This window comes from Canis lupus, chromosome 9, assembly GCF_003254725.2.
Source record: "Canis lupus dingo isolate Sandy chromosome 9, ASM325472v2, whole genome shotgun sequence".
Taxonomy (NCBI): Eukaryota; Metazoa; Chordata; class Mammalia; order Carnivora; family Canidae; genus Canis; species Canis lupus.
This window is the reverse complement of record NC_064251.1, coordinates 16,386,498-16,400,626: the sequence shown is the minus strand read 5'-3', so window position 1 is coordinate 16,400,626 and position 14,129 is coordinate 16,386,498. Positions and strand designations below refer to the sequence as shown.

Genomic DNA, 14,129 nt, shown 5'->3' with positions numbered 1-14,129 from the left:
TCAACAGAGGTGATAAGATTGAATTTCAAGTTTGACTCTGGGTTTCTTGATAGCCAGAACATAAAGGGAAACATACTTTATCTGAAAAGGAGAGATGCTTGTCCTCAGGGAGGAATAAAGTTGAATTTTGAATTGTAAAGATTGGGTAAAAAAAAAATCAGCTATCTCAGATGCACTAACTCAAGAATTGGTTTGGGCAAGAAAGACTCTGATTTTTTTCTGGGATGTGTAGGATAGAGATCGGGTATGAAGGAGCACGAGGGACTAAATAGAAAGATAAAACTCATAGCTGGAAGTAATTAATGCAAGAGGCCACTTACTCCACCTCCTTCCTATTTCACAGGCGAGAAAACATAGGCTCGGGAAGCAGCGATTTGCCCAAGCACCCTGCACCCCTCCAAGGGGCAATAAAATGGTCACGTGCCTCTAGTGCCAGCATCCAACTAGCCCAGCTTGAGGACACGTGGAAAGTTCACCAGAGACTTGCATGTATCTCTGAATAAGGGACCTCCTAGAGTTTCAGAAATAGTATCAATAAACCCAAAGCAGCAGCTTGCAAGTTGAAGGTCAAATGTCATCTTGCCTCAAAGCTGTCCTTGGGGGAAGAAGGTAGAACATGAATAAGTCAATTCTTGCCCCAAATAAGAAATCCGCTTCTGAGCCTGAATGGTGGTAGAAAGAAAAAGCTTTGGGCCCAACAGGATGTAGATTCGGAGTAGAGGGTAGGTGGCCCAAGAACTCATCTGCAGAATGGGGCGAGGTTGGTTTTAGAAGACCATGACGTGTGTATAGGGACCAGTACATAGAGACCACCAACAAACACACTCACCCAATCCTGGATGAGAAACAAGTCTCACCAAATGGGAATTTAAAACTAAAGAATTGGGCCCCCAAGTATAGAGTGAGCTGGTGAGCATGGTGGAGGGGGTGAGAGTGGCAGGTGGCGGGGTAAATAGAATATTTGCAAATGGAGCTGGGAGGGAAAATCTAATCCCAAAGGAACTGAGACTCTAAGGACAAGGCTCAGACAGCGGCCTGCTCAGGTCTGGGCTGCCATCCTCCTAAGCGCCTTCCAACAGTCCAGGGCTGCCAGCCACGTGGCCGGAGCCAAGAGCACCTGAGCCGAGCAGAGCAGGCTGACTGCTGGTCAAGGGCGACCAGGTCCGGCTGCCTTTCAAAGTCAGCAGAAGCAATGTGCTCTGAGCCTCAGGGTACCCCAGGGGTGGGATGGGCCCACTCTGCCCATTCAGTCTGCTCATGACGTCATAGTGATGCACGTGTGCAACTGGCGCTCTTAGAAACATCTTTTGTTCCTGCGTCTTCACAGAGTGCATTACATACGGCACAGAGCTGTTTTTGTTTACCGACCCCGACTCTATGCTGGGCACTGGCCAGGGCGGGTGGCGGTTCCAAGGAACTAAAACTGCTTCTCCCTGTAGCGGGGCACCTGGAGGAGGAAAATAAGACACCCAGAGCTCACGGTAGAAGGCAGGGGGAATAAATGGCATGTCTGCCTGTGGGGGAGAAGAAGAGGGAGTGATGACATGTTTCCTGCTTAGAGGGCACTGGTTTGGAAATCTAGGAGGGCTTCCCAAAGGAAGAGGGTTTTGATCTGGGTCCACGGCAAAGTGGAATTTCAGCAGTTGAGTGTGGGGAAGGGAGAAAGGAGATGGGAGGTATTTCCATGAACAGACACAGAGGAATTGGGGGGTTCTTGGGGGCTTATGAAAGTACTATTGAACAGGTGGGTAGAGGCCAAATCCCAGGGAGCCTTGGTGCCAGACAAGAAGTGGGGAGCCACGGGAGGTTTAAAAGCAGGGGGGAGGCCCTCAGAAATCCCAGTTAGGAAGTAAGTGGTGAGGATCTGGACAGGAGGCAGGATGCTTGTTCACACTCACTGCCACAGCCCCTATTTGCATTCCTAACGGCCCTGTGAGGAGAGATTGGTTTTTCTTGCTGACCCAGCTGGATCCGGCAGATAAGTGGGACTCTGTGCCCAGGGGCAGGTTCCACACAAGGACCCTCCCAACAGCCTGGGTGCTTAGTCCTATTGCTCCCACCCCCCTTACCACCCCCAACACGTGCACACACACACTCAGTCCTCCCTATTTTTCCAACCTGGCTTGAGTGAATGGTCTGCCAGTTTGCAAGGCCTTTTGGAGGCAATTAGCATTTTCTGATGGCCACATGCCTCTTTCCCCTTACTCTGCCTCACCTCCACCCACATCTCCCATTTTCATTTGTCCCTCCTTAGGAATCCTGCTCTCTGGGCCACCTGGGTGGCTCAGTCAGTTAGGCTCGGGTCATGGTCCTGGAGTCCTGGGATCAAGTCCTGCATTGGGCTCCCTGCTCAATGGGGAGCCTGCTTCTCCTCCTCCCTGTGCCCCTTCCCCTGACTCTTCCCCTGCCTGTGCTCTATCTCTAATAAATAAATAAAATCTTTAAAAAAAGAAAAGAAAAGAGATCCTGCTCTGTGCATGGCTGAGCCCAGGTCAGGCCTCTGGTCTCTGCATTAGGTTGGGAGGACACCCATGTCATGTGCTCTCAGCTATGAACCTTGGCATGTCTGGTGGCCACTTGGACTTCTGCCTCTTCTGAGCTTCATGATGCCCCTGTCCAGCCCACTCCTTCCTCCTCCACTGAAAATACCAACTCCTCAAGCTCAGAGGCTCAGAGAGTCCTGCTGGGTCCATGCTTAGCACCCTCTGACCAGTGGCGAACTCTTACTCTTCTTTTCTGATAGGATCAGCAATGATGCTAACTTCTCTGGAAAGAATGTGATGCTTCTCAAAGGGCTTCCTGAAGATGATTGCTTCTGAAGCTCTGGACAGCCCTGCAGGTAGGCGGGGCACGTGACAGCGTTAGTATCATCACCCACTTTGCAGATGGGAAAACCAAGGCCTGGGAAGTGGTGAGACTCATCCATGACCTCACAGCTGTACAAAGCTTTGTGCTCAGCACTCCCACCCCGCCCTGAGGTCAGTCCTCAGTGACCGCCTCCTTCTACCAGGCAGCTGGTCCAAATCACTGGGTGACCAGAATCCGGGATTGGAATCCTGGAGCTGGAAGTCCAGGGCAAGCAGCTTGCCCAAGCCCCCTATTTACTGAGGTCGAGAATAGTGAAGGGACTTGCCCAATGTCATGCCACAACTAGTGGCAGAGCTAGGTCTCAGGACCCCTAACTCACTGGCTAGAAACCTCCTGTCACCCCACCCCACACTGCCCCCTCTTGTCTCCCAGCACACTTGTGCGTCTCCATCCTTCCCCTAGATGTATGGGTGTGCCTGACATTTCTGGAATTCACTCCACACACATAATGAGGCCATTTTGAGAAGGCCCGCCTCAGGGGGAACCAGAGAGCTGTCTAGTGTCCCCATCCTGACCCCTGCCAACTCCTCCCGGCTGTACACGCCAAGCTGCAAACAGATAAATAGACTCTATTGGCCTAGGCTACCCTCCTCCCCCCTGCCCCCCAACACACCTTTCTAGCCTCCAGAACTAGTGGTGGGTTTTGGGTTTCAAAGCCGCGGTGAGACTACATGGGAACCAAACAGCAATAGAAAGATGTCAGGTTGCCACATGGGTCAGCGTTCATAGAGGGAATCCAGATGTCACCACAGCAAGTGACTGAACAGAATGGGGGCTGCCTGTCAACAGTGCAGAAGTGATTTTGTAGCTTTAGCAGTTGAATTGCGGGGACCCTCTGAGATGTTGGTTTAACGTGAGGATAGCAAAGTTCCTCTCCCTCTGATACAAGCCTGACCCTGCCTGGAGAACTCTCTGGATCTAAGGCAGCAATCGTGCCCACATAACACAGGTTGTCTGGCACTAAAGAACTCGGTTTCAACCTCTGAGCACAGAACCTGGTCCCTAAGTACCCAGCCCGCGGCCTGCTGAGAACCAAACGTAAAAGGAACGCACTTGAAGGAAGGATCCAGAAGCGGCAGTGGGATAGGGCCCTGGTGGGAAAGTGTGGACCTTCAGGAGGATTCTAGAAACCCAGAGTGGGTCAGCTATTCACCTGCCCAGAAGCAGGGAAGAGGGGAAACGGTGCTCCTCCTCCCTAGGTGGTCCTGTTTCCCAGCCCCCCTGGATGCCAGACTCCCCTGGAGGAGTCCCCGGGGATGGAACTCTGGCCTCTCTTTTTCTCCACCTCCTCCAGTCTCAGAAGCTCCTTCTGCTCTCCTGGCCTCATCTCTCCTTGATAATAGGGAATTCCTTCTCTGGCAGCAGGGAGAAAGGGGGACTGTGCCTGGAGTGTGGGCAGCTATGGGGACTGGCCTGGAGGGGGAGGGGGGTAAGAGTCGATCCCCCCCGCTGCCGCACCACTCATAACCCCCCCCCCCACCAAAGAATGTAATTAAGCAGCAGGCCTCTGCCAGGAGCCAAGCTTTCTGCCTTCCGTCTATAAATCACCTTCTGAATCATCTCTCGGCTCCTGGAGGAGCAACTTCTGTGCTCGGGCTGGTCCAGGCGGCCCCAGTCCCACTGTGCGCCTGCCTGACCACCCCCCCATCCTGGGCCCAGCCCCAGGTGGCTCCAGGTCCCAGCTGGAAATGGCAGTGGCCGCAAGAGCCCCACAAACTGTGGGGTGGGAGGAGGGCTAGAGGAGGCTCCAGTGCCCTCTCACCCTACCCTTCCTGGGCAAGCAGAGAGCTGAGGTTAGGTTTGCCTGACCTAACTCTATCAAGTTAAGAATAAACCTGTAGTTGGGGCATCTGGCTGGCTCAGGAGGAAGAGTGAGAGTTGGGCTCTTGATCTTGTGAGTTCGAGCCCTGTGTTGGGTGTAGTAATTACTAAAAGAATAAATAAACTTAAAAAAAAAAAAGAATAAAGCAACAGGCTCATGGTCACCAGTACCATGGATACCAAGGATAATGAGGCAAGTTGACCTCTGAAGATAGGAAAACAGGCCAGACCCCGAGAGGCTTCTTGGAAGAGGCGAGTTTGGATGGAGGACTTCAATGGGTCAAAACAGCTTGCAGACGGCGGGTGCGAGTAACATTTACCCAGTACTTTCCGTAGGCCAGGCATTGCTCTAAGAGCTTTATGTGCGTTCACTCACTGAATCTTCTCTACAACCCCTGAGGCAGAAGCAGTCACTGTTCTCATCTTATAAATGGGGAGACTGAGGCTCAGAGAGGTTAACCTGCCCTAGGTTACCTACGTAGCACGTGAAAAAGCCACACGTGAGCGTGAGCCTGGCTGCCAGGTTTGAGGGAAGTGTGGCCAGGAGGTGCAGGCAGGCTGGCCCGGCAGGAGTGGAGCAGCCAGCTTTGGGACTGAGGTCAGGCGGGGCTTCGGAAGTCAGGCTAAGCTGCCTAGGGCCAGCTCTGAAAGTCTGAATGGGCCCTGCAGGAGTGGGGGCCGGGGAGGGCAGGGGAAGAGGACACTGGGGCTGCCCTTCCCAGCAGCGATGTGTCTGTCCCTGTCACTGCCTTGGGAACTCCGAGGGGCAGAAGGGATCCCTCAGGGGAGTCAAGGAAAATGAGGCCAGGCGGGAGGCGGGGACTTGAAGCATAGAGAGGAAAAGGAGCCCATTCTAGGTCCCACAGCCAGTGCACCATGAACTCAGACCCGAGTCTCCCCCCTCAGCTCTAACCACTTCTTGGCACCCAAGGAAACACAACACAGAACACCAGGATGGCCGTCACCTTTGCTGGAGGGGCTAGGCATTACCTGCCTCCCCACCTGGGACAGAGGTAGAGAATGTCTTCCCTCCCTGGTGGCTTTAGAAAGATCCTGAGGTGCACAGCAAGGTGCATGGAAAAGGCTAGAAGACCAGGTCCTCCTCTGCTCCTGGGCTCGCCACATTCTTAGGCCAGGAAGATCTTCCTTTTTCCCCACTCTCCCTGGAAGCGTCTGTTAGCTCCATCCTCCTCTGAGAAAAGTCACCTCTCCTACCCTGACCCCAAGCTCCTTGTCTCCTGCCCAGACCCCATTGGAAGTCTAGAGAAAACCCTAAGGTCGTAGCACCCTGCCCCTATCTCATGTCCATATCACCTTCTCAACTGTCTCTACTGTCTTCTCTCAATCCTTCGTCTGTCCAAGTCCCATTCAGGTCTTTTTGACATGAAGTTCTGTAGTGAGGTGGATTAGAGGCGCTTGCTTGGCTGTCTACTCTTTGGAGATTTCCACCTAGGCACCCCCCCCCTCTGTCTGCCTCCACCTTATGTCATGTTTCTCCACCTTATCAGTCATGGAGCATGCACCCAGATGCCAGAGTGTGGGGGCTGGTGGGGTTGGTTGGGTTTGTCACAGGAAAGCTGGAGGAGGGAGTGTGTCCACCAAAGAACTTGGCGCCGAGTCCAGCTCCTGACTCTTTCAACCTCACCCTCACCTCCCCCCCAAAAGGTCTCCTTACCAGGCAGCTGTCTCAACCCAGGGTCCTCAAGATCCCTGGGGTGGGAGTGAGGCTCAGAGCCCAGACTCCACCCATCGCTCACCTCTTGGCCCCGGAGCTGTTGAAAAATGCACTGAGATTCTGGGAGAACTTTCCCTGACTGCTGCGTCTTCCCCCGTGCCCCTTCCCCTGTGCTAAAGTAGATTCTTCCAAGAACAGAACTCAGCTCCAGGCTCCTGGTATTATGATAACATTTGACCTGTTTTTGTTTTAAACAAAATGTGGTCTCATCAATAAGAATACCAATAGACCCGCCACCAATTTCGCTCCCCTGGGACAGCAAGCCTCACCCACAGTGGGTGGGAGGTGGGGTGGGCAGAAGGCTTGTTAACTCACTTCCAAGAGACCTGGATTAATTTCCCCCACCACATCCCCCCAGGGAAAGACCTGCCCTGGAAGGGAGACCACCCGGTTCAAGCCTGGCCATCCGATCTGCCCATCTGTCTGTCTGTCTGTCTGTCTGTGGGATCAACAGCCTCCAGCCAGCTCAGCTTCTCGCCAGCCCCAGCCCCAGCCCCAGCCAGCTGTAATTCCTGCCTGTTACAAGTGTTAACACCTGGCCTGGGGCCTTCCTCCCCCGCAGTCTCCAGGTGCCTCCTTGGGCCCGGCCCACTGACCCCCACGGGGTTTGACTGAACATGTTCACAAGCCTCTGAAAGGCGGGTGGAGGTGGGAGCGGGTGGGGGAGGCAGCACGCAACTGACAGATAGGGAAACTGAGGCAGGGCTTGGGGCAGCCGCTCGAGTGAGGGAACGGGTCCCAGGATGGTGGAAAGAGAACTCAGGTGTCTTATTTTCCAGCTCACTGCCCTTGACTTCTGCAGAACACTTTCACCCAAGCTGTGAGGCAGGACTGCCTGGTGGAGCTTGAGCATAAGAGGAAACAGAGCCCCAGGTGGGTGGGTCACCCAGAGGCAGGTGGGCTCCCGACCCCCAGCATAGGCCCCTTCCATCGGGGCCTCTGTCTCTGGAATGTAGCAGGCCCTAGGATGGGCCCTCATAGGGGAGTTCATTTTTCCCCCAAGAAGGAGAAGAAAGACAAGTTCCTCCAGCAGGCGCTAACTGGGGCTGACAAGAAGAATTATAGAAATCAGTGCTGCTGTCACAGCTTCCTGTCCCAGCTCCACCACTACCTGGCTAGGAAGCCCTGGAGCACATCTCTTCCTTCCATGAGTCTCTGTCTGAGGCCCTTATGGCTCTACCTTCTGATCTGCCTTTTCTCAGGACTGGGGCCTGAGGAGCACAGGCTACTGGGGGTTCGAGGTGCCTTTCTTGAGGGGTAGCGTGGACAGAAATCTCAGCTAAAGGATTTCCCCTGTAAATCCCTCCTGGGGAATGTGTGAGCTGGGTGGGCTGAGGAGGGCAGGCTGTGCTGGACTCAGACGCTGAAAGAACTGGATTCCGACTGACTGCCCTGGAGGCAGAGTGGGAACAGGAATCTGAGACCCATCCACTCTACGGTCCCTGTCCCAGGCCCAGCCCCAGCTCTAGGAAGGGGACTTACCCTCCACCCCAGTTCCAAGACCAAAGACAAATGGCTGAAGAGGGGAGGGCTGCTAACTGCAGTCCTTTGGCAGACAGGATGAGCTCGTGCCAAGAAAGGCTCTGTACCCTGCCCCGACACTGCCCAGCCTGGGACCCGAGGTCAGCCGTGCCCTCTGCAGCTTCCCTATTAGACCTCTGTCTCCTGCTGGACTGCCCCTCCAGGACCACGGACACCCACCACGCACCCAAGCTTGGGATGTCACCCACACCGGTAAGTCGTAGGTCTGCAAACCTATCCATAATCCTGGGCCCAGCCAGTCACTGGCTGTTGAGGACGGGGTCACAGGCGGACCCAGACACAGCCTCGCACTCATACTTAACAAGCACAATCAGGTCATGGCCATGAGCAGTGATACACATGCACAAAGACAGCTGTGGGGCTTTCCCCTTACACTGTCATGAAGGCATGCGCACACACGCACGCACACACGCACACGCACACACAACACTCACATGCCCAGTCATGAACATAGTCATGCATAGTGTCACAAGCAGACACAGGGGCTGACCTGTACGTGGGCATAGACACTTCTAGACTTTCTGTCTCAACACACACATACACACACATCCTAGAATCAGTCACTTGCTGACACTTGTGTATAGAGACACAGCACACCTGGTCACAGCCATGGATCCCCCAGCTCACCTGAGTTCACATCCACGGTGGCCCAGGTACAGGCACAGACTCTTCCATACTCGGAGACGTACTGGTATACAGTTGACACTTCTTATGATCATAGACCTAGAACACCCTAGACACACACACACACATACACACACACACACAGCCCTCTCTCTGCTCAGACAAAGCAGCATCCCTGTCTCCCTCCAACCCCCGCCAGCCCCCAAACAAGCCATGTGTCCAGCATTACGTTAGAGGAGATGTCCTGGCTTTCCAGGTTTTTCCAGCATCTTCCTATCTAGATAGTCCCCCCCACACAACCCTGCCCCAGGAAGTGCCCTCCTCCAGTTAATAGGGTAGGGCACCTGGCCTCTTCCTCAACCCTGCAGCCAGTGGGGCTCCAAGCCTTCTCTCCATACCCTCCCCCTACCGGTCCCCAGGAAGGCAAAGAACAGCATGGCCTTGGCCCAGGGACGGAAAGAAGGTCATTAAGGGCAGGGATGGCAGGATTGGTTTAGGCAGCGGTCTTTCCCCCAACAGGCACAGTCCCCAACCTGGAATCCCCGGCTGCCCCAGCCACCCTTTGGACTGCTTTATGTACCGGAGGCCCCAGGGCCAGCCCAAAGCCGCGGGAAGGATGGGCTGGGCAGAAGAAAGACTTTCCCTTGGGTGTATGTCCTGGTAGCAACTCTCAGCACCCCCTACGCACAGACCCTTGGCCATGCCCGGTTCCTACCCCCATCCCGGCCCCCAAATGCTGCTACCCCCAAACAACTGGAGGCAGACTCAGGGTGTGGCCCCGGAATCATGCTGGCTCGGCTCCCCCTACCCTGGGCTGGGGAGGGGGTGGCAGCTCAAGGAAAGGGGGACACGCAGGTGGCACTGCTCCCTGGTGGCATTCCTTTCTGACTTTCACCTCAGGGGCCACAGGCCCTCTTCTCACTCATGGATCCCAAATTCTTCCTCCTCACCTCCCACCCCCCAGGCCGAGGCTCTCCTACGTCCAGGAGGGTAAGATTCTTTAATTAAAGTTTTCCGGAATGCAGGGGGCTGGAGACGGAGGGCAGGCGGGGTATAATTTAGAGAACTGGTTTCAGTGTCTTTCCCCTCTGGCCTCTGGGACCTGCCGGGGGGCGGTGGGGCTGCTCGGAAAACAAGGGGACTCCGTGGAGCTGGGGCTCCCGAAGGGCTGTTTATTCGTTGGTCGGTCCCCCCATACACGCACACCCCCCCACACACACCGCGCCTGGTTTCCCAGCCTTATTTACTAAAAATGTCTTTTGTATCCGCATTTCTCGGGGACGGAATTCTCCTCTTCCCTCTCTCCCTTTCTCCTCCGTCCTCGGTTTTCCAAAAGGAACGAATTTGACATGGAGAATTGGGTTTTTGGTCAAAGAACAGACCCACCCCCCTCCCAAACAACTACATTTTCAGAGAACCCCCCTTTTGCCAGGATGGACAAACAAGAAATGAATAAAATCCGAATTCAATGGCATCTCGGATCAGCAAATACCATATTCACTTCTGAGGCTCAAGATTAATCTAGAGCAGAGTGGGGAAAATCTGATGAAATCCATCCCCCGCCCGCTCCCCTGCCCCAGGGATCCCTGAAGACCCATCGGGGTCTGAAATATGAAGGCAAAAGGGGGTTATTGTGGGGAAATCTCTTGGTGGAGGCGCCGGCGGAGATGGGGGTGGCAATGAAGGAACAGGATGATTTTGCCCATGAAGACCCCAAAATGGAGAAGAGGAGTGGCTGGGCCCCAGGGACAGCGCTGGATTTCCAGAAACCCAACTGCAGGCAAATGGAGGGTCTTCGGGGCCCCCAGATTGGGACGGGTGGAGGGTTAGGATTTTAAGAATCAGAGACCTTCTGCGCCGGGGAAAGTCCTCCAGCCTCTGCAGCGAGTAGCAGGGAAAATGGTGATTATCAGAAAAGCCAGGAGTTGGATTCTGAAGGCGACACCAGCAGAAAATCCAGGAGGGGTGGGCGAGTGGGGGGCTGGAGGGAGGCAAGGAGAAAGGAGCCGCGGCCCACCCGCGGCCGGCGCCCCCCACCTCCCCGGGACCCGGCGGAGAAATCGGGCCGCGGGCGGACAAGAGGCGAGTCTTACCACCAAATTGGGTAGCCGGCGAGGACCCTGGTGCCACAGAGCAGGAGGCCGAGGAGCAGCCCGAGCAGGTGGGGCTCCATTAGAAGCGGCGCCGAGGAGGAAGTTTGCCCGCGACCATGAAGAGGGGGAGCGACGCCCCCAATAGTTGGAACAAAGTCCACTTGAGATTGGAAATGACTTTCGGGCTTGTCAGAAGCGCACCTCCACCCGCAGCCGCCCCCCTCCCGCGCCCAGCGCGGAGCAGCCGGGTTTGAGGATGTCAGCGAGCAGCCAATCAGCGCCCGCGGCCTAAGGTAAGAGATGAGTCTGTAGTTCAGCCTGTCAATCACGCGCCCCTCCCGCCCGGCCCACGAGTCGGGCTCGCGGAAGGGCATCGCCCAGCAAACTTGGGCAAAGCCCGCGCCCCGGCCCCAGTGGGAACTTGGGGGGGAGGGGCGGCACGTCGGACCCTCGGCTGGCCCGGGACCGCCGCGGCGACCCCCGCCCCCGCCCCCGCCAGGTTCAAGACGCCGGGGCTTGGACGGGGGCGTTCACGTGGTGCCGGCTTGGCGTGGGCATGGATGGGTGGCTCCTGTTCCCTCGGGGGGCCGTGACCCCTTTGGACTTGGGCGCGTGAGGAATCGAGAGTGGAAAGCACACGGATGTTTCCAGAAGCCTCGCTGGGGCAGGACAGGATCCGAGGGGCTCGGAGGGGGCTGGGAAATACAACCCCTCCCAGCCTCCAGCCTCCGGAGCCCGCGAGCCCGCCGGCCACTCGACCCCGGCCGCAGGAGGTCGCTTCCCGGGTGTCCGGGAGGCGCGCAGAAGGGTCCGCGGAGGCTCGAAGGTCTGGCTGCGGGCGGCGCCGGGGGACGGAGCTGAGTGTCATTTGAGTCTTTTGTCAGGGATCAGATCGGTATCGGGACCTCCTGCTGCCTTTGCATTTCCTGCAACTGACACCGGCGGCCAGTTGCATTTCCTGCTCGCGGTGCCAGGTCACTTTCTCCTCCTCGAGGGGTTCAGGCCCGGCGTCCGGCGCGGGTCACAAGCACTGCCCACAGCCCCGTTTGGATCTTCTGGATGAACCGTTTGGGGCCAGTGAAACGCAGCAGCCCTAGCAGGCAGCAGCTGGGGTCCTGGAAGACCCTGCTGCCCTCCAGGACACCCTCTCCCCAACTCTCTGCCTGAGCTCCCACCTGGTGTTCGGTGATAACGGGCCCTTTCCCTGTGTGGAAGCCAAATGTATCCAACACCCCCACCCCCCACCGGAGGAACAAGTCCCACCACGGCCCCCTGGGGTCTTTCTGTCCTCTCCGTCTCCAGAGTCCAACAATTAGGTCTCAGCCCTGAGTGAGATGGAGGTGCTGAGACGGAGGCCACTCTTGCGGGACTTGCCCCTGTCACCTGGGCGACCTGCTTCCCAAACCCCGCTCCCAGGCCACCCACAGCCCCAGAGGCACTGGGGACCCTGGGGCAGCCCTGGGCCTGGAATGAAGAAAGCAAGGCCAGTGATGGGAGGCAAGGGCAGAAAGGGCAGCAAAAGAGCCGCCCCTGAGTCCTGTAGAGCGCCTGGAATGGTGGGCCCTCTCTCCACCAGGTGGGGGGCACGGCTGGAGGAAGTCCAGGCCAGGGGCCAGACATTCCCGGCCTTTGATCTGGGCCACCCGTGCCCACGGCTCGAACCTGCTGCCCCTGCCCATCCTGAGAGCCCTCTCCCTACACGGCTGCTGTGGGCGCGGGGAGCTCGGGGAACTGGCCCCGGGGCGCCAAGGGTCGGGAGAGGCGCCTGGGCTTGTCGTGGCTCCTGCCGCGTTCCTAGCCGGGTGCTCGGCTGGAGGGGTGGGGTGGGGGGAGAGATGAAAGAGAGGAGGGATGGGGGAACAGGGAGAAACTGAGTGCAGAAAGGAGAGAGAGAGAAAAACTGAGAGACACCAGTATGGAGGAGAGTAGAGGGCAGGGCGGGAGTTGAGCAGGGGGAGCTGGAGGAGGGAAGAGGAAGAAGGAGGGAGGCTGAGAGGGGCAGGAGGGGCAAGATGGAGAGAAAGCCCCAACCTGCCCCAGAACAGCGACTGGGATGACGGCTGCAGGGATGGGGATCCTTTAGAGGTGCCCCTGTGCTGGGCTAATTCTGGGATGTCTTGTTTCTGATTCACCTGGAAAGAGGGTCACAGGGGGTTTGCCATTATCACTGCCCGTGGGGCCCCAGGGTCCCAGCGCTAGGGATAGAGAGCCCTCCACATCCCCTTCGTGGCCTGCTTGGCCCTCCCGTGTTCCGTCCGGCCAACGGGGAGTCTCCACTGGTTTTCTGATCAGAGGTGCCCGCCAGTTCTCCACTCTGCCTGGTAGTTTGGGAAGCTCCAGAGCCCGTACCTGTCATTCTGAGAGCTGAGCAGGGCTACCTGCCCTGGCCACCAAGACACCATTGTGGATTCAGTGAGGCAGGAGCTGGACTAGATGACCTCTTGGGGTCATTTCTGGGCCCTAAGAGTCCATAGGGGCCAGCCCTGGGAGGTGGGGGCCAAAGATCCCCGAGGCTGTAGGTGGGCTGACGGTTGGCTGAGACATGCCCAGCCAGTCACCCTGGGCAGCTTAGGCAAGACTGGTCATTCTCTGAAGGGAACTTCTCCTAATGCCTTCTCCAGAGAGCCTGGGAACACCCGGAGGAGACCCAGGTCAGGAGCTTGAGGCAGGGAAGGGAAGAGAGGCAGGGAAAGCAGTGGGTGGAGGGGAGACTCCGGACTCTTGCTGGCCTGGCCGCACAGCCTGGAGAAGTAAAGGAGGGACTGGCAGGAGGTGTGGGAACCGGCTAGTGGCCCTGCAAGGGCCCTGGAGGATGGAAGCTCGTGGGGATTTCCCCCCACTTGAAAGCTCCCCGGAGGAGGGGATTCCTGAGCCCTTTCCCCTCCCCTGCCAGGTGTCCTTCCTTCAACACAGGCTTAATTTCCTTCCTCCCGCCCGCCCAGCGCTGCCGGTGGAACACAGACACGGTCCCTACCCGGGAGGGGGAGGGCGCCCCCGCGCCACGTGTCCCGAACGGAAACACCCTCCGTCTAATAGGCACCCCGAACCGCAGGGTGGGTTGCAGTCGATGGGGAAAGGGTTAAATTCACTCCAAAGCCAGCCGGGGTGGGAGAGGTTGGCGGCGTCGGTGCGGTGGAGGGTGGCCTCTAGAAAGAGGGCAAAGACGGCGGGGAGGGCCGGGGGCCTGGGGGCCGAGGGCTGGCACGTGGGAAGCACTGGGTGCTGGGTGTGTGCCCGTCGGGGCCCTCGGTGCTGCCGAGCGCCCGCCCGGCCCTGTGCCACCCCCGCCTCTCTCGCCGGCCCGAGGTTCCTTTTGATGTGCGCCCCCCCGGAGCGCGCAGCCGGCAGCTGTGTATTCAGCGCCGCTCGCCGTGCCCCCTGCCGAGCGCCGCCTAGACAAAGCCGAGGCGCCCGGGCCCCCGCCGCCCGCAGGGGGCTACCCGTCT

At 57.4% G+C, this 14,129-nt stretch overlaps 1 protein-coding gene across 3 annotated transcripts in view; it reads right to left on the bottom strand.

Moving 5' to 3' along the window:
- WNT3 (Wnt family member 3) overlaps positions 1 to 10,918 on the bottom strand; it is a 51,201-nt gene extending 40,283 nt beyond the window's left edge. For 2 of the 3 annotated variants that reach the window (XR_007413168.1, XM_025436675.3), the window contains exon 1: positions 10,684 to 10,918. Coding sequence is in view for 1 of the 3 variants with exons in the window: in XM_025436675.3 (XP_025292460.1) it covers positions 10,684 to 10,763 (80 nt within the window). In the remaining 2 variants the exon portion in view is untranslated. The remainder of the gene's footprint in view (positions 1 to 10,683) is intronic. The other variant, XR_007413167.1, reaches the window with a different exon arrangement.
- Between the last annotated feature and the right edge of the window lie 3,211 nt (positions 10,919 to 14,129).